The 27,803-nt window shown below is 36.2% G+C and overlaps 1 protein-coding gene across 1 annotated transcript in view; it reads left to right on the top strand.

Annotated features, from left to right (window-relative positions):
* Positions 1-6,082: 6,082 nt before the first annotated feature.
* LOC127871514 (uncharacterized) overlaps positions 6,083-27,803 on the top strand; it is a 175,309-nt gene continuing 153,588 nt past the window's right edge. The window contains exon 1 of the mRNA XM_052414510.1: positions 6,083-6,426. Coding sequence (XP_052270470.1) covers positions 6,226-6,426 — 201 coding nt within the window. The 5' untranslated portion in view covers positions 6,083-6,225. The remainder of the gene's footprint in view (positions 6,427-27,803) is intronic.

Raw genomic sequence — 27,803 nt, 5'->3', positions numbered from 1 at the left:
AAAATTTCGGCAGACGACTAACTTGGTTGGAAGTTCTTAAAGGGGCCTTTTTACAGATTTTGGCATTTTTTTAACTTATTCATTAATTGCTTTATATTGATAAATGTAAACATTGGATCGTAAAAGCTCCAGTAAAAAATCAAGAAAAAAAATAAAAAAGGAAAAGAACATTGCCCGGAGTAGGTTTCGAACCAGTGACCCCTGGAGTCCTGCCAGAGTCCTGAAGTAAAAACGCTTTAGCCTACTGAGCTATTCCGCCGAGTACACATTCTTGACGTATTTTATACCTTATATAAGCAATCTTCGTAGTTTCACAAAATTTAACGACAAAAAAAGAACTCTCCAAATTATTCAATCGTTTCGCGTTGCAACGCTTTATAATTTTTAGGTTTTAAAATCGTCAAAAGATGCATATAATGGCTATATTAGAGCATGGTTAATGTTCAGTATTACTGTTTCCTCACAAATATCATAACTGAAACGAAAACTTACGAATCTGAAACAATTTTTTTCAATTTTGTCAATTTACAAAAGCTTGAAAAGATCCCTTTAAAGGTTACGCATGCGCAATTAATTTCCTACTATATTACATATAAAATAGTTGATGTTCGATATCAATTTTTACCATGACCAAGCGTTTCAGCACTATATCATCATACATCACTGGAAAGATAAATGCATAATCTTTTGAAAAAATGCATGTCATCAAATTGTCTGTGTTGTAACTCAAAATATTAACCTTAGAATAGGCACACCAGTTTTGACACATGTGGAGGCGATCATTTTGGGCTCAAATAGTATGACCTACTTTCAAAGCCGGGAACCATCAACAGAAAAAGTAGAGAACAAAAATGGCTATGTTTCTTATTGCTTACATATATACCTTCAAATTGATACCAAAACGTACCATTTGCAATGTATTTTACAAATCCTAGGCAGCATGCACTGAACAATGTGTGCTAAGGATCAAGTTGACTGCATGTAACCCTGCAACAGGAGTTCCGGTTTGGGGTTATGTGACCTATACCATCACAGCAATCAACCTTACCTCGTGGCAAACTCACAGCAATTATCTCCCTTGCTTTACGTTTTAACCATCGCAGCAATCTGCCTCACCTCGTGGCAAACTCACAACAATTATCTCCCTTGCGTTTTAACCATCACAGCAATCTACCTTACCTCGTGGCAAACTCACAACAGTTATCTCCCTTGCTTTACGTTTCAACCATCACAGCAATCTACTTTACCTCGTGGCAAACTCACAACACTTATCTCTCTTGTTTTATGGATAAAACATCACAACAATCTGCCTCACCTCGTGGCAAACTCACGACAGTTAGATTAATTGACATGCAATTAGACCTACACATTTATCTCCCTTAAAAAATGTTTAACTTATTACAGTAATCTACTGCTCTGTGGCAAACCCCTCATATCTTTCTCCATTACTACATGTACATAGTAAACACATGTATCAACCCCGTCACTGTTAGCTCCCTTAGTACGTTGTTAAATCATCACAGTGGGTACACCAATTACAGTCATACTGACACAACCTGGTAATAGTGATATTTCTTGCTATGCGATAAACCCATCGAATAATCTCCCTAAAACGTGGTTAACTCAAAATACTCATAGCTCTTGTTTTCCAGTAAACCCATCACCGCTATTGCCATTACTATGTGGTCAAGTCAGAACAATTCTCACCAGTGTTATGCGATGAGACACATTCAGTTATCTACCCAAAGACCTATAGATGTTATCTATAGGTCTTTGATCTACCCTACACCATTGAGCTCAGCGTTTTCACTGCGCTTATAAATGGGATTCCTTTGCGACTGCGATACGACCAAGAAGCATCCTCGTTGCATAAACGTGCATATTTTCAATTAAATTTCCATAAACGTCTTCGCTTCAATATGTAAAGACCTCAGTAGCTGAGCGTTATGCCCAAGACCATTGGTCTTGGTGTGGAATTCAAGACACCAACTTATCTCCATAGAAAGGTTATCATAAGTCTTAAATAATGCTAGAATTGCCAAACGTAAAGAAAGTCTTGTTAGTTTCGAAATGGAAAGCTATTCAGGAGCGAACAGAATTTTCAGGACAAACAAACTATTTTCGCGTTGCTTAGAGAACACGTTTAACTCACTATACAAGAATAGCTCATCGTTACAAGGACAAAAGAAAGACAATTGCCCTCTGGGCCGAGCAGGACAACATTTTTCTTCTTCTTCTTCTGGTACAGCACTCCTTCTAAATAGCTTTTTAGTTAAGTTGTAAAAACTGTACAAAAGGTCTCAGTTGGGTGTTAGTTTAAATTATTTACATGGTAAGTGTGTACAGGTGTATAAGCGTGACACTGACGGCCACAGGGGAGTACGGGTTTTGAATACTTCTACTGCTGCTGTCTCATGTTTGTGGGGAGGTAGTGAATTCCGTTGTATTTCTGATCTGTGGTAGAATGAGAATTTATGAGAGTCTTTTGAGGTTTGTATGTGCCTAAAACTATGCTTACTGCTGAGTCTGGATCGGTGGTCGACAGGAACAATGAGATTATCTGGAGGGGTACAGGCAACTACATGTGTATGTGGTGGATAATTTTTATATAACTTGATAAGACGGAATTTGTTTCTGCGTGTTTCAAGAGTGGGCAAATTTAGGGAGTCTATCATATAAGTCAATGAGCTGGTGTTGTGGTATATGTTTGTCTGGCCGCACGTCTTTGTACTTAAATGGCGTTTGCACAGCTTTGATTCTGCGTCTCTAGCGTCTTCAGGGCGATCATGTGGCGCTCTAGCCACGCCTCCGTAAGAATCTATTGCCTTGGCGTTCACTTTGTAAATTTCGAAAGTAGTCGCAAAATTGTCGCCTACTTAGGCGTTCTTTGCGTTCGGAGAAAGCCGTCTTCGTGCGTTCTTAAGACGACCCCGCTTTGTCCTTGCCTCCTTAGCGATCTTACCGCGTCAGGAAGCTCCGTAAGAACACATTAAGAACGCCAGTCCGATGAAACGTGGGGATTTCAGAATAAACTGATCACGTTCAGTTGACAACACGTTGACACTTGCATTAAACTGAATAATTAATGTGATTAAATCTTTACAGCGATCACTAGCCTCGGCAAAACAGACATGCGTTATCATAACCCCTTCCAACCAGATTGGCGTCCTTGTGATGACCAAAACAGTACGTTTTAGAAACGTCGAAAGTCGTAGTAAGACCGCAGAATTGCTGTTCACAAACAAAGTCAAAATACTGTTTTCCATCACGCCGGGATCCTGCTATCAGAACGCGGCGTTCCAACAACGTCCGTTTCAGTGCGTTTACATTTGGATCCATTTGCGTTCACACGGCGATCATTGGCGACGTCACGCCGTTCACACGACATTCTTGGGATGTCTTATACAACTCTACTGCGACCCAAGCGTTTACATTGCGACTTAATATCTTCACTTTCATGTGTAAGGTCGACATTTTTATTAAAATCAGATTCACTAGCTCCGCGTTTTGTCCAAAACAAAGGCATATAAATGGTAATCCAGTCAGGAGCAACCTAGACGACAGAACAAACAAACTATGGGTGGATCGGCTCACCCATAAGTCACTATAATGAAAGAAAAACTATCCTCGTTAAAGGATACGATGAAGACAGATACACTTTGGGCCGAACAAATCCGAGCGTGTTTGACAAGGACGTTGCTGAACTACCGATTTAATATTTCTTGATCCAAACAATGTATTGTAGTTTTCCCGAACCCATCACCCACGATGTCTCGGCATCCACACTGAGTTCTGTCCGTGTTTTATACGACACTACTGCGACCTTAGCGTTTGCTTGTCTTTGCTTTTTTATTGCGTCCTCATGTCGACCCTTCTGCGTTCTAGCCCGGACGCGGTAATAACATATGTGCCTCAGCGTTTATTGTGAGCATATACAACGGACTCGTCGTATGGGCGCCCGTTCTTCGTGCGTTCTAACGACGACCATATGGCGTCCTTAGAGATCCTACCATGTCCTAGAAATACCGCAGTAAAAACATCAGTCTGACGCGGGTATTGTTGCGTTCTTACGGTGGCCAATGACGCGGAGAGATCGCCAAGAACGTAGAGAAGACGCAATGACGTCGCCAATTTGTACTGCGTGAACGCTAAGATATCGCACTGTAATCGCAGTAAAACGCAGTAAAGTACCCATAGCATGACCCCGTTAACTGTTTTTCTTTACATTTTGTCGGTACTTTATTAACATTTGTGTAGAGAAAAAAAAACAAATTCACTCACGTTCTTAATACGCCTATCGGCGTTTTTCCAAAAACTGACGCAGCATGTCGTAGTAAGGTGTGACGAGAGTAATATTTATATATTGAGCGTTCGCACTTGGTGCTTTTGACTAGCAGGTACCATTTAAAGAATATAAATACACGCACCAACAATACAAGTATTACTTGTGGATGCATTCTGCCATATCTTTCTGAATATTTTGATGCGTTAGACGGGCTCCAACAGTCGGGCACGAAATCGACAGTACGCTGATACCACAAATGAAAGCACTGGTCGTATTTGCAGACTGCAGACTGGCGCCCCTCAATCGCTTCTACGGGGCCCCCCTTCTACGCATCAGAACCATCAAAATGTGACTTACATACATGTACTTTCACCTCCGTTACTCATATGATATTAAAACCGTTTATTCTTAGTCATTTTTTTTTTTGTATAAAATTACCCAGATAAACCGACACATCGATAATATCCAATCTTTCGCCAAATCTTTTTTTTAAACGTACTTGTTCATGCTTTAAGTGCATGTAGTATTTAGCGAGTTTATTCTTAAGTAGTTTAACAGTACTTTGAATTTCGTAGCAGCATGCGTAAAACATGTAATACATAATTTTGCGCGTGAATTTATGGTTTACTAATTTTGGTTAGGGTTCAACTACGTTCGTTTTACATTCGTTAGAAATATTCACTAAGGATAAACAAGCCATGTTTGAAATACAGTAAGCGGGTCAAACAAGTGATAGTTGTAGGCATATATTTTACGTTAGGTTCCGTGATGTTACTTTTAAAGGGGCATTTTCACAGATTTTGGCATTTTTTAACTTATTCATTAAATGCTTTATATTGATAAATGTAAACATTGGATCGTAAAAGCTCCAGTAAAAAATCAAGAATAAAATTAAAAAAGGAAAAGAACATTGCCCGGAGCAGGTTTCGAACCAGTGACCCCTGTAGTCCTGCCAGAGTCCTGAAGTAAAAACGCTTAAGCCTACTGAGCTATTCCGCCGTATACATATACTTTGCGTATTTTATACCTTATATAAGCAATCTTCGTAGTTTCACAAAATTTAACGACAAAAACAGAACTCTCCAAATTATTCAATCGTTTCGCGTTGCAACGCTTTATAATTTTTAGGTTTTAAAATCGTCAAAAGATGCATATAATGGCTATATTAGACCATGGTAAATGTTCAGTATTACTGTTTCCTCACAAATATCATAACTAAAACGAAAATGTGCGAATCTGAAACAACTTTTTTCAATTTTGTCAATTTACCAAAGCGTGAAAAGATCCCTTTAATATCTATGCAATCAAACACCGACTTAGCATTTAATTGGTTTCATACAAAGATATTACAGTTTACGCAGTCAAATAAACACATAATCATACTATTAATAATACAAGCTTTAATTATACTAATAATGCGCATAACTTAAGATGTTTTTTCTGTCACTATTGATATACAAAGTTCATCGATCTTTTTACATTGAAGTTTGCAATATTTAGTAAATAAATATGTAGTCAATCAAACAAAGAAACACTTCAGCACTTTTCTAAATAAATGTGACACGAAAAGCAACCTCTACTGTGCTGTGCATCAAATAAAATGCTTGTCATATTTTTTTTCATAATTGCAATGGATTTTGTACCGTATGGTCGATTTTAAGTTGACTTAATCCAATCCAATAGTTCCGATGCACCCAACCGTAGCCGACATCACGTTCGCGATTAAAAATGTAAACAAAGATACGGGCCTATAACTTTTCAAAAGTGTAAACTTCCGCTCAACCGGTGTGTACTGTACACTGCAGGTGAAAAGAAAGCACGTTACTACACCGGAATGTGACAGTCATAAAAACGATTATGACAACGCGTGTGACGAAACACATGCAGTTATTTAATAGCAAGGTGTTTTAAATTAATTTTTATCGAGTTTTAATTGATCGATGATGGATGTAAGTTTTATGAGTGGGGCCGAGGCGGATGTGTCGTCTGATGAGTCGAGCGAGGAGGAATTGCCCCTTCCACCCAGCCCCCTGAGGGAGGGCACGGGGGAACCCTTCACCGTGGTGCTGAAAGGCGGCCGACCATGGGGGTTTAAACTCACCACAGGTTCTGAATCCAAGTCATCAATTATGATCAGTGAGGTAGGTGTTTAACTATGACATGGGTTGCTTTATTTAATATTATAATATCAATAATTAATATTATCATTTTTCTGTATTATCGTTATTATTTAAAGTTTAAATACTAGGTACTTCCATGTTATTCTTCTTGAAATTGGAAGGATGTGAGTTTGATGTAGATCGCGATGGTGTAGTGGATGAGGTGTCTGCCTAGCGATCGGGAGTTCGTGGGTTCGCTCCCCACTTGGGGAGCATTCTCATTAATATTATCTTCTCCATAGACACCTAGTACTGGTTCTTCCCAGGAAACGGACTCGATAATGTCCCTCTGCCTATAATACTCGAAAGAGCGGTTGGCAGTATACAGAAATAGATAGATAGATCCTTATATTGAAAAAAAGTACACCAACAAGAAAATGAGGATCAAGTTTGGGATACTTGCCAGCAGCAACCCTACCATCTCTGCAGCTACAAAGGTGGCTTATTTCTTACTGTGACACACTACAATGTAAAAGTTTGCTTGCCCATTCAAATTGGTCAATAAACATTTTTCCCCTGGATTATATCTGGCCCTAATTTCAGATCAGTCAGCGCCCTTATTTTGTAACAGGTGTGACCTGATTAGGATGTGTTGTTTATTTTCGAACAAAATGTCACAACAGACTGATGTTCCTAATTTATTTTGAGAAATTAAAGCAACTTTGTTTTATTACGGGTGACTTTGACAAACTAATACACTTAGCAATACTACAAAGTAAACCCAGGAGAAAATGTGTTCCGGGTATAGAGCTCAAACCTATGACAGCCAGAACACTTATAGGGCACTCTTCCATTCTGAACTTACCAGATATCTGGCTCTTACCCATGCACATCAAGCATATTTCTCATCAAAATAAAATTACATTTAGTACTACAAAATATAGGTCTCTAAAGGTATCTGACCTCTTGTACCATCAGGCTGAAATAAATATAGGTTTGATCTTGAATATCACATTTATTTGTCTCTGGCAACATTTAGTAAAAATTTCATCAAACTTATGTAATTATTTAAAATACATTTTACATTTATTTCAAAAATGTTTTTGCAATGTTGATGGTTTGATTTCTGATTTTGCATATTGCTGATCTCATTTTGGTCTTCTTTTTAACATCATGAAAAAACTTAATAATTTATAATTGTTGGTGACATGTAATAAAAATGATGTAGTTATGATGATTTAGTTATCATGACACTTCAGAATAGGGCAGAAGGTTGATTAAAATAGTTGAATTTAGAGCAAATCATATCTACTAAAGGTATTGAATATATTTATTAATTATGATATTTCAATAGTTTGCAACATTGATATTTGGATGTCAGTAATTTGTTGATTCAGCACATTTACCTTGAAAGCTCAGAAACTTACTATATCTGACCAAATTTAATTATATTTTGAAATATGCACTTTTATTTATACTTACCTCATTAAAGCAGTAACCTGAGCCTCAGTTTTGATGAGTCTCAAGAAAATCTTTGTATTGACTTTTCTGTAATAAAAACAAAACTTTATAATATACATGTAAGATGATACAAATATGTAAATAAAAATTTGGTAAAAATAAAATATGTGTGCGTAATCAGTAAACATACTCCTTAATGCAATTTTCAAGAACAATATGCAGCACAGTCACGTTGATCAGTATACATAACAAATACCTCTACATTTTTGTGCTATTCAAGCACTTCTCGTAAGAGTCATTTTTTATACAGGAATGTCGGGCTTGCAGCTTTAGTCTCACCAGGTAGCAAATTTAAATGATTGTATTGAAGTTTTTAGGTGTAATAAAAGTTATAAATTACAGACACTCAAAGCTTTTAAATTGAATATTTTATTACTGGTTTAGGGTAAATATTTGCCAATGCATGCATTATTCAGTAAATACATTAGCTCTGTTGACAACTTCAAAGTCTATTTAATTCATGAAACGCTGTTTGAATAAGATTAAGTGTGTGAACCAATTTTAAAACATATATATTTGCAACTTACTGTAATTTCCCTCAAAATAGTCTTTAGAATCTTGAGATGATCAGGTTTCGCTCTGTGAACTTATATAATTATGGAGGTTTTCAAACTGCATACCTGTTTAGTTTTGTGGTACACCCATTGCTTTTGTGAACTGTTAACATTACAAGATTCATTTGATTTGAAATGTTTAAGTACTGTTTTTCTATGGTCTGTAGAACATGATTGAGGTATAATTAGTCCATCTTATTTTGTTTTTTTATTCTAGAACATTATTAATTTTAATCCATTTCAATGAAAGAGGGTGTATGTAAGATGTTTGTTACCCTTTAGCCAATTGCCACCTTCCACCAGTGGGATGTGTTGTAAATTATTTTTGTTAATACAGGTTTAAACATAAAACAAAAATGTGTGGAACATCACAGCAGTAGCCCTTGAAAGTTGTTTTTTAAATCCATTTATTCAACAAGATTGCTTAATTTGTCACAATTATGTGCTGTCAATAAAAATATTTCATGTAATTGTGGGATAAGTCTTAATTTATATCTTTTATTTTATCTTTTAATGTTGCCTTGATTATTGACAAAAATGCTTTGCCACCAAATCTCAGTATCGTTGTTACATACATGTATATCAAGCTCTAAAAAAAGGCTAGACTTCTTATTCTGGATGGCCACTACACATGGAGCCCAAAGGGAACTCAAATATGTAACAGGTCACTTCTTCTGTTGAGTCCTCCACCTGGCAGAACACATTATATATATATATATTTTTATATTGGTCAACAGTGTTTGTTTTTTTACCTTTTACCTTACATCATGACCTTGACCTTTCGCGTAGAGGCCAAGATATTGCCCGCGCCACACCATATCATAATTCTTATAACTTCTTCTTTGTAACTTGTAATGCATCCAACTCAAAAAGTTTTTTTTTTATGTCCCCCACCACTATAGTGGGGGACATATTGTTTTTGCCCTGTCTGTTGGTTTGTTGCTTGTTTGTGTGTTTGTTTGTTTGTTTGCGCCAACTTTAACATTTGCAATAACTTTTGCAATATTGAAGATAGCAACTTGATATTTGGCATGCATGTGTATCTCATGGAACTGCACATTTTGAGTGGTGAAAGGTCAATGTCATCCTTCAAGGTCATAGGTCAAATTTATAGCTTCAAAGCGACGCAAAAGGGGACATAATGATCAAGTGTTTCTGACAAACACATCTTGTTATAACAAGGTTTTAAATGATAAAACGCTTAAAAGTTTAATTCTTATTCTTCAGTCATTAGAGATTGATGACATCTTGTCACCAAAATAATGTCCTGGGATTGGTTTGTGCAAGAAAAAGTAGCCAATCAAAAGCCTTAAGACATATAAACTTTTGATGGTATTATATTATAACTTATGTGTTTAATGAAATTAAATACTACTTTTCACTTTTTAAATGCATTGCTTCTTCTGTCATTGAGTTACAACAATTCATGGTCATGTTATTTATTAACTGTATTATACAAAAAGAAGATGCCAATAACAACAATCGATTTTATTTCAGAAGTACCAAAAAATAAACAGTGGTTTTGCTTTCATACTTTACTAATACTATATTAAGGGTTTTGTAATTTCAAACAATTTGCCAAACATTTCCATAATTGTTGCAATTTCTCTGAGCAACTGACATTAAGCATATCATAAAGTGTTAAAAAATTTCATTTTAATATGTCATTTATAATGTTTAAAAGTTTAAGGATAATACAACAAACTGACTCATTACATCCGGTTGAAGTCTATCTTAGACTGTGTGACAGTTGAAATAAATTAATTATTTTCATGGTAGAAGTTGACACAGATCTTTTAAATAGATCTGTTAAGTGATAATACAGACTGTTTGAGCAGTCGTGCGTCAAACAATGTGGAAAACGTTGACAAACACCCATGTTTAGCGGAATGAAAACCTTATCAGATTTCTGTATTGCACAAAAAGACCGGTAATTGTATTGTGAATTAATGTTGACAAGGACTTTGTTTGTATCTTTTAACAGTTGGACGTTTTGTATTGATCCGTTATTTACGTTATCTGGGATCACAATTACCTAGTTGAGGCCGTTGTCGCACCCATCATAATATCCCAGTCTCCTTTGTTGTGTATTTCAATACCCAGGTCATACTCCTGACCCAGGGAGAGCTGGTACATAGTAATGGAAATACAGAATCATAATTATGAACTGTAAACACAATTTTTGATAATAATTGTTTTAAAAGATATGTAATTCAGTGGCACTTTACCTTATAATTATACAGAGCAGAATAATACTCGGGGTCACCTGTTAGCAAAGTGTAATCAAATCATGCTTAAAGGCTATGTATTTTACATGGCTATTTTTGTTATGACACGTTAAAAATTACAAGACTGCAAAATACTATGCTATGTTCTAAATGATGTACATTTTGTAACAAATGAAAGACCAGTCTATCTGAATCTTTCTACACTTGAACCTGTTGGTATGCATAATAAGAAAACGGGATTTTCACAGAATAAACCATTCTATTATACATTCATATAAGAATGAGAATGGACAGCCCAGTCTAAATTAAACCTTTTTCTGGCCTTTTGGGGAAAAATGCAATTTCGAGATTGGGGATTTTAACGTGTAAAAAGTCCACTGATTTAATGGGAGAAAGTAATTTAATATAACTCATTTTGAAACCAGAAATTCACATTATATAGACATTATAAAAAGAATATAAATTATATTTATACAATGTCAGTGATTTATTTCACTTTATATTTTACAGCCTGGCCTATTTGATTGGGAAAGAAAGCGCGATAAACCATGGCATTGGGAAAAATCGCTAAAATAAACTTAAAAAAACAATTATTGAGTTGATTGGAAAGGTTTGGCATATTTTGGGGGGACATTTTGGTCTGATTGTTGGGAACAAATGCTACTTTTTGCCATTTGGAAACAGCCTTTTTTTACTTTGCCTTTTTTTACTTTTTGCAATTGGGAAACAGCCTGTAAAAGGCTGAAATTTGGGGCAAAAAAAATCACTGAATGTGTTAGATATAATTGAACAATTCGAATAGGGATTTCTTTCAAATTGGGATTTTTTCGGCGTCAGCTGTATACGCCAGCTTTTCACCTTAGCCTGACCTTTGTTAGCGTCCAATAGAACTCAAATAAAACTTCCCGCGGCCAAGTACAGATGAATACACTTCATTGACTGCATTGGCTGATTTGATAATACCCCTGCGAAATGTTGTTCTGCAGTTCACGAATAATTAGTGAACAGTTCATGAACTGTTCATGAACTGAGTTCATGAATTGTTCATGAATAGTTTGTGAACAGAAAATGAGCCATGTCTGTGAAAAGTTCTTGAAATTTTAGTTCATGAACTGTTCATGAACACTAATGGCATGAAGTGTTCATGAAATATTCTTGAAACCTAATGGCATGAAGTGTTCATGAACTATTCTTGAACCCTTATGGCATGAAGTGTTCATGAACTATTCTTGAACCCGTGTGGCATGAAGTGTTCATGAACTATTCTTGAACCATTATGGCATGAAATGTTCATGAACTATTCATGAACATCAATGGCATGAAGTGTTCTTGAACAGTTCATGAACAACACAATTCTTGAAAAATTCTTCAGGGTTTTGCTGTTCACGAACAGTTCATGAACATTTTCCTTCTAATTTTCAATGGCTCATTTTCTGTTCACGAACTGTAAGTGAATAGTTCATGAACCATAGTTCTTCAAGAGTTCATGAACTGAGGTGGCATGAAGTGTTCATGAACTATTCATGAACAAGAATTTGTCAATTTATGCAAAGGTTATCATAAGTGTTACCAAAGCTCAACAAACAGGTCAGGGTAAGAAGAAACAAGTCTTGTATTAGCACTTAACATATTGATAGCAACATATTACAATAATTTAAATATAACACTAATAACTGAGATACAAGTGGTTTGATAATACTCTTTAAATTTCATAATACAACTTTGCACTATATGTTCATGAATAATTCATGTATTGAAAAGATTATGAATAGTCTCATTTTCAGTTCTAGAATCATTTACTAATCAATGGTTTCCCTGAAATGGTTACACTTACAGTGCCAAAGAACTTGAAATGGAACCAATGGCTGATCAGTTTAGCCGGTAATTTATTAAAGACTTACATTTTCAAATATAACATAAACCATGTGCCTTCCGTTACAACTTCCTGTGCACACAATATTCTTTCTTTGTAAAAACAGCAATGCAATGTACATTGAGTTCTTGATATCATCTTAAACTGTTCTTGAAATAAGATGTCCTTAAAACGTTCTTAAACTTGTCTTTTAAGTCTTCCAAGAACAATGACAGATCCTTTTAAGAACATATTGGATTCTTAAAAAGTCCAATATACGTTCAAAAACATTGTGTAGACCTGTTTAAGAACATCAGAAGGAAACATGTTGTTCCAAAAAGTTCTTAAAGTGTTCAAGAATAGTTTAAGAATAATTCAAGAACAGGAAAGGTCCTTAAAAAGTTATTGAAGTGTTCCTGAAGGCAGTTCTTGAACAGTTCTTGTACAAATGTTCTTAAAATTCTCTAGAACAGGTCAAGAACTCTAACTTACAGTGGTGAAAGTACTATGCATATTCATACTAACTTCACAGGTTTCACAAATCTACAAGATTTGTATGCTAGACATTTCAATATTACTTTCAAAAATATGTATGAAAAATCTAGCACAAAGGAATTCATGAATTATTCATGATGGATCCTTAAAGTCTGTCTCAGAAAAGTCATTAGAAATACTTGTGCATGAAATGTTCATCACTAAGTATTTATGGTTAGATGAAGAACTGTTCATGAACTTTGAAATGTTCAACAATAATTCATAAACAGTTCATGAACAAGTCTTCAGAACAGTTCATGTCCAAAAGTTCATGAACCAAGCTCAGGAACTTTTTCAGAACCGTTCATGAACAGTTCTTGATTGGCTTGAAGTGTTCATGAAATCATGAACAACATTTCGCCGGGGTACCACTAGAACATTGGAAACATGTCCACGTCTTTGTAACACTGTTTTACTGCGTGTTCAGCATGAAACAGTTTTATCTCTAATAAAAAGGCTTTATAGATAGAACAGTTTTACACTCAATCTCGACATCAATACAGTTTGTGCGTACATCTTTTATTTTCAGAGGATTTTCAGCGCGAGAACGTTGTGTACTTAAAGGCCATGTTCTCATATTTAGTACTGACTTCCATATTCCTGTCAACATGTTATATGTAAAAGTATAAAGAGCAGTGGAAGCGATGCCTCACTTTAATGTGTTGCATTTCAACCCGCGAGGTATAAGGGGTCAGTTCGCGGTTAGTGTGTTTGAATGTCAGAGTTTATATACAGATCAGACCTTCTGTGCTGTTCGGAGTTCGCGGTCAGTTATATAATAGTTATATAATAAAGACGCTATGGCGTGAACTAGGTGAACCGGAATTTTCTTTACCACCAGAAAGATGTGAAATGAAGATATCCAGCGATATTATTTTATGGCATGTCAATAATAGATTCTTAATGTGTTTTCAACAATACCATGATAAATATTATTTTTAATTAATTAACAAGACTTATTCCATCATATTTACTAATGTATTATTGCAGCATATTGACTAATGTATTAAGTATGAGCGCGATGATTCTCGATACTGTTAATAATCGAATCAAATACACGTAGCAATTCCCGATAAACCACTCAAACAGGTTTGTTCGAAGAACGCGCGTATACATATTTAAAATATGTACGGAGACTTCGCGTGTGGCCGGTTGACTTTGGTTTTCTTTTTTGTATCTATAGGTTTATGACCAGCAATATGTAATAATGTAAAATAAGCCGCGAAAACTCCGCGTAACATCCCGTACTGCGTTAGATGCAGCTAAAAACTGCACAGAAAAAGATATTAGCTATCCTTAATCTCATTCATTTAAATCTTTACCTTCCATAAACTCCAACCACAATCAACGCCGTATATCTTTTTAAAAGATATTTCTTGTTTCTATTTTGCTTTGGGAATGGGTTCCTTTAATGAACTTGTAGATACAGATGAAAAAGGCCTACACATTCAAATTATTTGTTGATCTGAAAGGCATGGACCTTACACTGTGCCTGGAGACACAAGAATGTTGACCCAGCAAAGGGGGTCTTGAGTCAATATTATTATCCCAATGGACAGTGATTGTTGAATTTGTTGGATTGCTGTTTTATTTCTCTATTATCTGTGAAATTGTAACCAATGAATGTGCTGCCTTTGATTTGCAGATAAAATATTTGTACTTAGTGATTGAAATCAAAAAGAATTGTGTTGTGCACATTCAAATGTTACACAAGTTGCAAAAGTAAGCAATACCTCCCAGGAACAAGTTCAAACAGTCTGATTTATGTAAATGTTTATTAGCATACAGATGGTCTGGATTTTATACTTTCTAAATTTGTTTCAAGACATTTATTTATGTATTTTATATATAACCTCTTGTAAAGTTTTGACTTGCAACATTCTTTTCACCTGACCTGACTGTTTTGACTCTGGTAAACTTCAAATATTAACTAGAAATGGCGCGGCAGAGGCCGACGCGTATCCCCACGCCGAATGTTTGACCTAGGTGTGCCCCAGGGTTGGTAATGGGGCCATGCATAGCTGAGATTGACCGTATTGTCATAAGAGAAGTTCATCATCAATTAGAAGTGAATTGGTGTAGAAATGAAGAAGTTATAGTAAAAGGCAATTTTGGGTGGATCTGACATATGTGGGCAGGGCGCCCCAGGGTTGGTAATTGTGCCATGCATAGTTGAGATTGACCGTATTGTCATAAGAGAAGTTCAGTATCAATTTGAAGTGAATCGGTGTAGAAATGAAGAAATTATAGTAAAAGGCAATTTCGGGCGGGTGTGGTCTATGTGGGCGGGGCCCCAGGGTTGGTAATGGGGCCATGCATAGTTGAGATTGACCGTATTGTCATAAGAGAGGTTCAGTATCAATTTGAAGTGAATCGGTGTAGAAATGAAGAAATTATAGTAAAAGGCAATTTTGGGTGGGTGTGGTCTATGTGGGCGGGGCGCCCCAGGGTTGGTAATGGGGCCATGCATAGTTGAGATTGACTGTATTGTCATAAGAGAAGTTCAATATCAATTTGAAGTGAATCGGTGTAGAAATGAAGAAATTATAGTAAAGGCAATTTTGGGTGGGTGTGGTCTATGTGGGCGGGGCCCCAGGGTTGGTTATGGGGCCATGCATAGTTGAGATTGACCCTAATGTCATAAGAGAAGTTCAGTATCAATTTGAAGTGAATCCGTGTAGAAATGAAAAAATTATAGTAAATGGGAATTTTTTGGTGGGTGTGGCCTATGTGGGCGGGCGCCCCAGGGTTGGGATTGGGGCCATGCATAGTTGAGATTGACCCTAATGTCATAACAAAAGTTCAGTATCAATTTGAAGTGAATCCGTGTAGAAATGAAAAAATTATAGTAAATGGAAATTTTTGGTGGGTGTGGCCTATGTGGGCGGGGGGCCCCAGGGTTGGGAATGGGGCCATGCATGGTTGAGATTGACCGTATTGTCATAAGAGAGGTCCAGTATCAATTTGAAGTGAATCGGTGTAGAAATAAAGAAGTAAATGTAAAATAACCTAAAAAAATGAGTGATAATTTCTGACGCGGCCCCACCCCAACCGCTATAACTTTTGACCCAGGGGTCAGATCAAAATTCCAAATAGTGCAGGGTCGCACATATGCTCATAGCTACCATGTGTGTAAGTTTCAAGGTTCTAGTGCTTTTAGTGTAGGAGGAGATAGTGGCCAGGACGGACGGACGGACAGACGGACGGACAGACGGACGGCGGAGATAACCACAATATCCCCACCTTTTTTTCAAAAAGCGTGGGGATAAATAGCGTGTAACTAAGTGGTTTTCTTATTTAAAGTGAAATATGTCATATAAAATGGCGATATTTACGATAAATACAACACTTTAAAACATGGAACAATTAAAATATGTAATTGGTATATTGATGTCCTTGAATGCAATATTAAATAAGTATACCTATGTATAATATGTTTATTCATTCGATTTAATTGGGAACAAGTATTCAGCAGATTGTATTCTGTGTAGTCAGGGTAACATCTTGACATGAACCTTTTGTTATAAATTATTAGGCGGAGGGTTAATGTTTTGGCGTTGTCCGTCCGTCTTTCCGTCCGTCCGGGGCCATATCTTGGAAGTGCTTTGACGGATTTCATTGAAACTTGGTACGAGTATATATATATGGATACTAGGATGATGCACGTCAAATGGCATTGTACACCATCTGTTAATAAAGGAGTTATGGCCCTTTGTATCTTGAAAAAATGCTTTTTTGAGTGTCAAATATAACACTTTTGTGTCCAGAAGCATATTGCTGGGGGATATCAATTCAACGAATTTGCTTGTTATTATTATTTAAAGACACTGATAAAACAAAATAACTGATACCTTCAATAAATAACAATCGTGCACATTTGAATTATTTTATTAAACGCTCATACACCTATTATCATAAAGGCTGAATTTAGAAAATAGAAGACACCCAATTTATAATATTTTTTCACTTGTCATCATGTTTGAAACTAAAATATCTAAGATAAGATCTTTTGAATTTATTCAGTTGTTCAAATTTACTTTGTCATAATACCCTGACAATTAATGCATGTGATGCACGTAAGTGTCTTCTTTCCCACCACAATACCACTCAACTCCTTGGTTTTAGGCGTATAATGCATCAAACTTTACCCTAGCAAGAACGAAAAACTTAAAGGCTTTCATTATAAAAACACTTCTCTTCCTATTCAATTTACAGTGGCATTCATGTGTATCTTTTATTGCATTCAGGTGTAACTGGATTTCATATACATATCTCACAAAGTTGAAATTGAATTTTAAATCTTAAAACTGCACTTAAAAATCAATGATGTTTGTCATTGCATATGGTTATTGTGCTTTTTTCAAAGATCATGTGAAATCTACATTTTAAGCTGAGGTTTATTGTGAGTCATATTTCTTAAGGCTTGCAAAAGAATAAAGTACCCTTTAAAAAGTATGTGATCATACCATGGTATAATAAAATTGTAAGTCTATTTGATAAGTTCACTGTTAGTTTGATGTCACTTCAATTTGCAGCTTTTACTTAATCAGCAAAACACATTTAATCCATTACTGTATTTGTTCTTATAGACACACATGCATTTTGACGAGTATGCACAGCATTTAGAGACTAAGTTTTGACTTACAGATTACCAATATAAATTAGCGAAAACACATTTTGGTTGCCACTGCCTAAATTACAATGCTATTTAAGCAATAAGTCATTATTATGTCAACAGGGATGTGCCAGCTCGTTTTTGGTATGGTATTAAAAATCACAGAAACAAAGTTAAAACAATATTTTGAAAAATCTAAATGTTGTGTTTGCATCAAAACAGCATTTATCGTCATGCTTAATATTATAAAAACAAAATTAAACACTGCAAATCAATGATATTGTAATCTGTTATTAAGCAATGTCAAATACATCAGGCTTTTAAGAACTTTAATTTTCAAAATATTAAATGCAACTTAAATAACAAACAGATTTTGGAGCATTTTTTATGTCCTGGGTGTGCAAAGACATGACACACAATTCTATGTCGCAAAGACATGACACTCAATTGGATGTCGCAAAGACATGACTCTCAATTGGATGTCACAAAGACATGACACTCAATTGAATGTCGCAAAGACATGACACTCAATTGGATGTCACAAAGACATGACACTCAACCTTATGTCGCAAAGACATGACACTCAATTGGATGTTGCAACACCATGACACTCAACTGGATGTTGCAAAGACATTACACACAATTGGATGTCGCAAAGACATTGCATTCAAACAGATGTTGCAAAGACATGACACATAATACGATGTTGCAACAACATGACACTCAACTGGATGTCTCAAAGACATGACACTCAATTGGATGTCGCAACAACATGACACTCAACTGGATGTTGCAAAGACATGAAACTTAATTGGATGTCACAAAGACATGACACTCAAACTGATGCCCCAAAGACATGACACTCAACTGCATGTTGCAAAGACATTACACACAATTAGATGTTGCAAAAACATGACACTCAATTGGATGTTCCAAAGACATTACACACAATTCAAGTTCGCAAAGACATTGCACTCAAAGGATGTCGCAAAGACATGACACACAATTTGATGTTGCAAAGACATGACACTCAATCGGATATTGCAAAGGCATTATACACAATTGGATGTGGCAAAGACACTACACTAAATTGGATGTTGCAAAGATATTTCACTCAGTTTGATGTTGCAAAGACATGACAAACAATTGGATTTCGCAAAGAAATTACACACAATTGGATGTCACAAAGACATGACATTCGATCAAATGTTGCAACGACATGACACTCAATTGGATGTCGCAAAGACATGACACTCAATTGGATGTCACAAAGACATGACACTCAGATGGATGTCGCAAAGACATAACATTCAAACAGATGTAACAAAGACATGACACACAATTCTATGTCGCAAAGACATGACACTCAATTGGATGTCGCAAAGACATGACTCTCAATTGGATGTCGCAATACCATGACACTCAACTGGATGTCGCAATTCCATATGATCACGATTTCCACGAATTCCATTTAATCTTGACGATAAAATGTGTTAAAGAATCTCAGAATCATTAACCTAGGTCATTTACCAAAAATGTGAAGTGTATAATGAATCGTGTGATGGTTTTTTTCCAATTGAATATGCTTAAATCAAGTGACACTATGTGCACGCATGATTTATTGTTATAATCAACCAATCAACAAGTGAATTTAAAATGAGAATGAAAGCATCAATGAATGCTAAATGTACAAACTCTTTTCTGAAAATTGTGCGATAGTAAAACGTATTTTTTGGGAATAGTGAGTTATTCAACACACGTAACGAGCTATTAAACAATAAGAGATTTTTTTTATTAATCATGAATGTTTGGAATACTGCATATAATAAACGATAGCACAGATGCAGTTTAATACACATTAAAAACAATACAATAGGCGAGAAATGCAAAACATCACAACAGCAACATGAACATCTAGCATCATTTAATTTATTCACTGTGGCTGTTGAAAAAGTCAGTCAACTTTCTCTGTTTACAAGAGTCTCTGGGTGCTGCTCATGTCATGGCAATGATGTTCCGCATATGACAAGTCTTCGCTGCTGTTCCAATTTAGGTGGTCTGCAGCCATCGGAGACCTTGCTCGAGGCCTTTAATGACTGACGAACAGGCAGATATGGCTCCATTTCTTGATCTTTGTCTTCGTCAACTCTCTCCTCCTCCTCCTTAACCTGACTTGTCGCATTTGCCACGATCTCGTTGTCAGTCAAATTGGCTGTGGTTGGAAGGTCTTCCTCAACGTTCAGCCACTCTTCAAGGTCAGTGTCTGATACCCCAAACACCGCCCAAGTGTCGAGGACATTATGTTCGAGAACACGTTATTGTCCGCCATGTGTTTCTCCTCCTGGCTTACGTCAGCCGCACTGAAGTCCTTGAACTCCTCATCGCTGTCGTCGGCGTCATCTGAGGTGATGATTACCTCTCCTAAGGCCCTCCTTCAGCGGCCATGTATGCTCTGTCTGGACACCTCTTCCCAGGCGCTGGCGAACATAAAGATGGCCTCCTTTATCGTCAGCCTCTTAAGAAATTCTTGGAGACTGAGGTCGCCCCTGGCAGTTATTGACTTGATGAGATGGCGACCGTACATGCGTTTTGAATTCACGATGATTCCCATATCCATTGGCTGTATCTTGGACATCGTGTTCTTCGGCAAGAAGGATATGACTATCTTCTTATCCTTTGATGCCAATGTCTTGGGGTGGGCCCCACAGTTGTCAAGGAGTAGTAGTGCCTTTGTAGGGAGCCGCTTTTGGCTCAGATGACGGCGGACGGCTCTAACGAAGTGCCGATGAAACTAATCCTGGAAGATCGCTGACATCATCCACTTGTAAGTTCTGTTTACGTACACCACTGGTAGCGTCTCCATGTTTAGATTGTGAAAACACTTGGGCTTAGCAAACTTAGCGAACTTGCAGATGACCAAGGGCGGGAATTTGTGTGAGCCTGTACTGTTGGTGCGCAGATAATATGGTCAGACGAGTCCTTGCCAGCTTGAATCCCAGCGTTTTCTGATCATTCGTTTGCTTCGCTAGTGTTCGGTCTGGCAGCATCTTAAAGTATAGACCGGTCTCGTCTGCGTTGTAAATCTGCTCCAGAGTGTACTGGCCTTCTTTAGAATTGGCGGGTACTCAGCTGTTGCCCTTTCCTCTGCGGATCGCTGCTCCCCTCGGATGCCGACTTCATGGATGTCTTGTCGGCTTTAAAAGTTCCATAGCCAACCGTTACTGGCGCCCTCGAACCCTCGGGCTCCATCACCGTGGATCATCTCGTGGATGGCCTTGGCTTGGCCTTGGACGATTGGCCCCAATTGTGTGTTTCCTTCACTCCGCTCCTGATTGAACCTGGGTCAATCATTGCCTTGTCCAGCTGGGGATCCTTAGGGGTACGCTGGCGTTTCCGCTTAGAGCCTTCACAGTCAATGTCCACTAGACTGGACCTTAGTTTTGCCTTGTTCTTAAACCATCCTCCCAGCGTTATTTTGCGATGTTGAGGTCTCTTGAGACTGAGAACTGCGCTTCTCCCCGACGTAACTGGTCAACAACATTCATCTTCTCCGCAATACTGTAAGCTTTTCGTTTTCTTGATTCCATGTTGTATTAAAATTAGTGCTGCAACAATACGCCAAAAACCGTATTGCAATATATTGTCAGTTCAAAAACCCGTATTGCAATATATCGCAATATATTGCTAACTTGTACCAAAATTATAACTTGCCAATTACCCGATAATCCCATAAATTCCAATTTTAAAGTAAATTCTGGTAAATATTTACTATAAATGTGCTCAAGAATAATAAGAAACACAAACATTCGCAAATTTTCTTAAGTATCAAATACATTTTTTCAATTGTTACTATTTAAAGATGTGATGAAATAATGTCCAACTGGGGCGTTTTTCCCACTGAACACGCGTAATTCAGCTGACGTGATGTTCCCGTTTTTATACAACACAAAATACACCCATACTTTCCATGCGACGTTCTACATGTCTGTATAATTTTCGCGCGCTTTTTATTGAGACAAAGGATAAAGCACTTTTTATTTGACGCTATAATTTTTTATTGTCGCGTTAGCATTCAAATTTGGAAGCGTGTTTCCGAAATTCGGATTACAAATAATGCTCAAATCAGAATCGAACGAAACATTTACAGCTGTGCGCAATTAATTCAACGATAATCTGTTCAAAAGCATCGAATGAATGCTCCCATGTAACAACGCTACTCTGTATAATACACTTTTTAGAATGCTATTTTTACGTAAAAAATAATTTACACTGCTTTGTTTTGTTTACCTTTTTATCATTATTTCGGATGGCTTTTCTGGACGAAATGTGAATGAATTTTTGTAAAATTTTCATACCGGTATGATGAAAATCATATCGCAATACAATATGCGGATTGCGTATTGCGATATATACCGATATACCGGTATATTGTTGCAGCCCTAATTAAAATGGACTTTTTGCCAATGTCGTCTTACAAGCTGGTATATACACTCACTGCAGAAGTAGAGCAGAAGCATTTGTTGTCTGCAGTGCAGACGGGCAGTGGTAATCGTTCCTAGCATAGTGAGTTGTGTTTCTTACTGTAGCTAAGGCTTCTAAGCACATACTGATTTGCAAAATATGCTCTGTAAATTTAGTCGGACGCTAATGCGACCAACTGAAAACAGATATTTTTACATTGGACTAACACAAGGTGATGTTAAAAAGACATCATGACATTGTGATGTTTAAAAGACCATCTGATTCCATGTGAGCATGAATTTAATAATTTTTGGTGGACAGGGGTTTTAATTCCTCGTAGAGTCCACCAGGAAAGTGGCTTCTACAGAGCTTCATCATGCCACTGACTGGTGAATTATAAATGTTAATAAGTCAAGGTTTTTAATAAATAAACATTTCAGCTTGTGTAATCTAGATGTTTATATAGGGAAGATGAACCTGGTATGGTCAAATATTCCCTAGTTGTGATGGTCTTGATAACATTTCCATTAACTGCGAATTCTCAAGGATTTAATTGACTTTGGACTTACATGTAATGATTATTTATGAGTGGTAGGATTTGGAATGTTGTTAGTTCATGAATTTATTATTTGAAAGAAACTATGCATGCCTATTTGATATTTTAATGAAATTCAAGCACCTTAATATGTTTTAACTGATGTCACAGAGTTGTAATATGTTGTGTTTGAACTTAAATTGCTTGTTGTAATAATAACTTCCTCGTATTATTTTAAGAACATCTGCTTATGTGACCTGTCATTACAAGCTTGATGAACAATAGCTGGAAATGCAAATTATTGTTGTCCAGTATTAATGACCTGACTGCTTTTTCACTTTTTGAAAAACTATATCATTCTTTTATCTAAACAAGACAGAAGACTGTGAATAAATTGTTTGTAAAATGATATTCATGACATTTATACAAGCAAATTAAGCATTTTTTTCTGGCAGTTCATTTATTAGAAAACATGGTAATTTTTACCTTTATTTGTTGGTTATCTTGAGTGAATATAAAATTTCAGCATGGTTGCCTTCCTTATATGCTTAAACAAATGTGTCTGATCTTTTCTTAACTCTTTCAGTGCTGGAACTGAATTTTGAAGGCCTTTGCAAACAGTTTGGATCCAGATGAGACGCCACAGAACATGGAGTCTCATCAGGATCCAAACTGTTTGCTTTTCTGATAGTATTCTTTGAAAAAAATCGAAGAAAATGCTAACTTTAGAAATTCAGCAGACGTCATTTAAGCAGACAACAAATTTCCCAGCATGCATTAAGGGTTAATGCAGCAATTAAAATATTTGATAGTCTGAATGACATAACAGTTATATTGTAAGGGTTACAGCATCCCTGATCATCTGATTACACAGTCAAACATGGATGTAAAAGGAGGGCATGCTAGATTTGGACTGTTGTGCCATCTGTCACAAATGCCATGATGGCACAATTTCAATGTTTTTTAGGATTTCATCAGTGGTATTCATAAAGTAAGGAACGACTGAACAAGTATTATGTAAATACAGAGGTATCAGCTATCAAATTCATGTATTCTTGGGAGTGCCACGAGTTTGGCTTTTTTCTGGCCTATAATCTTTTACCTTATAACCAAATGTTCAAGTTATTTATTAAATACATTTAGTCGAATTTTCTTTTGAGGTTATATGAGCTGCAATATGTGTCCTGTCATGTGGAACGGGTGTTATTCCAAAATTATGAAGCCAGTGTAGCTCCAGACAAGCCTGCTCAGTCATACAGTCTGGTAAGGAGCTACTCTGTCCACGAACAGGACCTCAAAACCTCGCGTTTATAGCTGTCAAGGTAACTCCTGTCCAGACTGCGTCAATGTTAATATTGGTCTTGAGCCACACTGGATGAATATAGGGATAATACACGTTTTCGAGGGCATGATCATCTGCGGGTGCTCGAAAAATCTGTTCCTGCCCGAGTGCGCTCACGCATACCAAAATAAATTAAAATATCATTGAAAACAAATTTTTTGTTCATTCGACATCGACAAAATAATTCGATTATTTCAATACAGTTCAAGGTTGTGTTTTACATATGCCTCACTCGGTCATCATCCGAAATGACGAGGCTTTACCTTCGGATAGGCAGTTTACGATCTAAAATGTGTTTAAACAGTGGATTAATGCAAAGTTGAAATGCAGCCGCGCAAATTAAGAAATGAGGAATTATTTTGGAATTTACAGCAGGATCGTTTAAGGTACATAATCACTTAAATTAACAGCATAGTCTTTTGAAAGTGTTGAGTAAATAACCTTAACTTCATTGAATTTGCCAATACAATAAAGCTGTTGTCAAGAAAGTGCAGATGGTATAAGTTGAAAAGTGGATTGAAATAGTCATTGCCATTATCCCTGCATGCATGAGGAAACTGGTGCTTATTCAGTTCCCCATTTATGCTTGGAAAGTCGTCGAACGCCGTCGTCGAAGGCTGGAGAAGGGAAGTAACTGCGTGTGGACCAGATTATGGATATGAAAAACACATAACAGGGCTTGAACGGCACGTGAATCGCCTTGTTAATGCACGATTTCTTCCGTTCAAGCCCTCCTTTTGTCAAGTTTCTGCACCCCACCAGAGGGCATTATAGATAGAGTTTATGCAATAATACTGCGTAAGACCCATTTTTACAAGATCATGGTCATTATGATAATTTAGGTTTATGTATTGTAGTCATTTTTTGTACCAATTTGAAAATATTCTAGGATTTACACAATTGATGAATTAATGACTCAAGATCAGATATGATCCAATAGGATCACTAAGATTTGTTCCAATGTATCAATAATGTCAGAATTAATGACAAGGGAATCTTTTATGAAAAGTTAAAAAATATGCTTCATGTAACTTTGTGAACTCTGAGAAAAGACATGTCCTTAAGCACTTGAATAATTATTTATAGTTATGTCTAGTAGTTATATGCATGTTCTCAAGACTTGTGGTTGACATTCCTGAATACATAACAGTCATAAATTATCAATATCAATCCCCGTTTCTAAGGCCTATAAGGTTTGCATGCATGCATGCTTTGTATGCATGTTTTATATAATGATATGTGATTTTTTTATTGATTTTGGTGCGGGACTGTATAGCGCTATAACGCCTTTATGATTTTGAGACCCTTATTAAAAAAAAAACACAGGTATTTGAAGAAACATTTATGACAGTCTGAATAATTTATAATTGACTTTGTAATAATAAAGCATTTTTTAAAAGGTACGCAAATTTCATTTGGACTCTTGACGATTCATGTTTCAGTAGCCAATTGGTTAGTATTTTACAAACAGTATTGTATTATGTGAAAGTAAACATAAGTGTGTGAAGTGTTTTAAATTTTATAGTTAATGCATTTTAAACAAAAAATTACTTAGTGCATATATTTTCTGCCATGAATGTTTACAGGTTTCGTCAATTTTTTTAATTTAAAAAAAGAATACCCTTTTTCTATTTTTTTTAATTTTCTTTGTTTTGGTCAACTTCCCAAAGTTTGTAATTTAATGTCAAATTTGATTTCACCTGACTGTCTCGTTTCCTTAGAACATATTGTATAAACAATTGTTGTCTCACATACCCTGAAGATGTGTTTGCTTGTGTAGACAGTAGAGGTCACAGTTTTCATCCAATCTTTATGAAATTTGGTCAGAATGTTAATCTTGATTAAATCTGGGTTTGGATTGTATTTGGGTTATCTGGGGTCAAAAACTAGGTCACAAGGTCAAAAACTAGGTCAAATAATTGAAAAACCTTGTGTAGACTATAGAGGTCGCAGTTTTCATCCAATCTTTATCAAATTTGGTCAGAATGTTAATCTTGATGAAATCTGGGTTGGGATTGTATTTGGGTCATGGGAGGTCAAAAACTAGGTCACTAGGTCAAAAACTAGGTCAAATAATAGAAAAACCTTGTATAGACAATAGAGGTCGCAGTTTTCATCCAATCTTTATAAACTTTGTCAGAATCTTTATCTTGATGAAATCTGGGTTAGGATTGTATTTGGGTCATCTGGGGTCAAAAACTAGGTCACTAGGTCTAAAACTAGGTCAAATAATAGAAAAATCTTGTGTAGACAAAAGAGGTCACAGTTTTCATCCAATCTTTATGAAATTTGGTCAGATTGTTTATCTTGATAAAATCTGCGTTGGGATTGTATTTGGATCATCTTAGGTCAAAAACTAGGTCACTAGGTCAAATAATAGAAAAACCGTCAGCAATTTGTTTGTGTAGACAGTAGAGGTCACAGTTTTCATCCAATCTTTATGAAATTTGGTCAGAATGTTAATCTTGATAAAATCTGGGTTAAGATTGTATTTGGGTTATCTGGGGTCAAAAACTAGGTCACAAGGTCAAAAACTAGGTCAAATAATTGAAAAACCTTGTGTAGACTATAGAGGTCGCAGTTTTCATCCAATTTTTATCAAATTTGGTCAGAATGTTAATCTTGATGAAATCTGGGTTGGGATTGTATTTGGGTCATCTGGGGTCAAAAACTAGGTCACTAGGTCTAAAACTAGGTCAAATAATAGAAAAATCTTGTGTAGACAAAAGAGGTCACAGTTTTCATCCAATCTTTATGAAATTTGGTCAGATTGTTTATCTTGATAAAATCTGCATTGGGATTGTATTTGGATCATCTTAGGTCAAAAACTAGGTCACTAGGTCAAATAATAGAAAAACCGTCAGCAATTTGTTTGTGTAGACAGTAGAGGTCACAGTTTTCATCCAATCTTTATGAAATTTGGTCAGAATGTTTGTCTTGAAGAAATCTGGGTTGGGATTGTATTTGGGTCATCTGGGGTCAAAAACTAGGTCACTAGGTCAAATAATAGAAAAACCTTGTGTAGGCAATATGGTCACAGTTTTCATCCAATCTTTATGAAATTTGATCAGAATTTTACCAGTTTCACCGGAGTGGACTTATGGTTTTGTCTCCGTCCGTCCGTCACACTTTTTTGGATCCTGGGATAACTTTAAAAGTTCTAAATGTTTTTTCATTAAACTTGGAACATTAATAGATGGCAATATGGACATTATGCATGTCATTTCATTTTGTTCATACGTCAAAAATTGTGATTGCTATGGCAACAAATAGACTAGAAATAGTGCTGAAAATGGTGTTTTTTTCTGGATCCTGCAATAACTTTAAAAGTTCTGAATATTTTTTCATAAAACTTGCAACATGGATAGATTGCAATATGGAAATTATGCACGTCATTGTATTTTGTTCCTACGTCAAAAATTATGGATGCTATGGCAACAAATAGACAAGAAATAGTGCTGAAAATGGTGTTTTTTTCTGGATCCTGCGATAACTTTTAAAGTTCAAAATATTTGTTCATGAAACTTGGAATATGAATAGATGGCAATGTGGGCATTATGCACATCATTTCATTTTGTTCCTACGTCAAAAATTGTGATTGCTATGGCAACAAATAGACTAGAAATAGTGCTGAAAATGGTGTTTTTTTCTGGATCCTGCGATTACTTAAAAGTTCTAAATATTTTTCATGAAACTTGCAACATGGATAGATGGCAATATGAAAATTATGCACGTCATTTCATTTTGTTCCTACTTCAAAAATTGTGGATGCTATGG

This window comes from Dreissena polymorpha, chromosome 3, assembly GCF_020536995.1.
Source record: "Dreissena polymorpha isolate Duluth1 chromosome 3, UMN_Dpol_1.0, whole genome shotgun sequence".
NCBI lineage: Eukaryota > Metazoa > Mollusca > Bivalvia > Myida > Dreissenidae > Dreissena > Dreissena polymorpha.
This window is presented reverse-complemented; position numbering and strand designations above follow the sequence as displayed.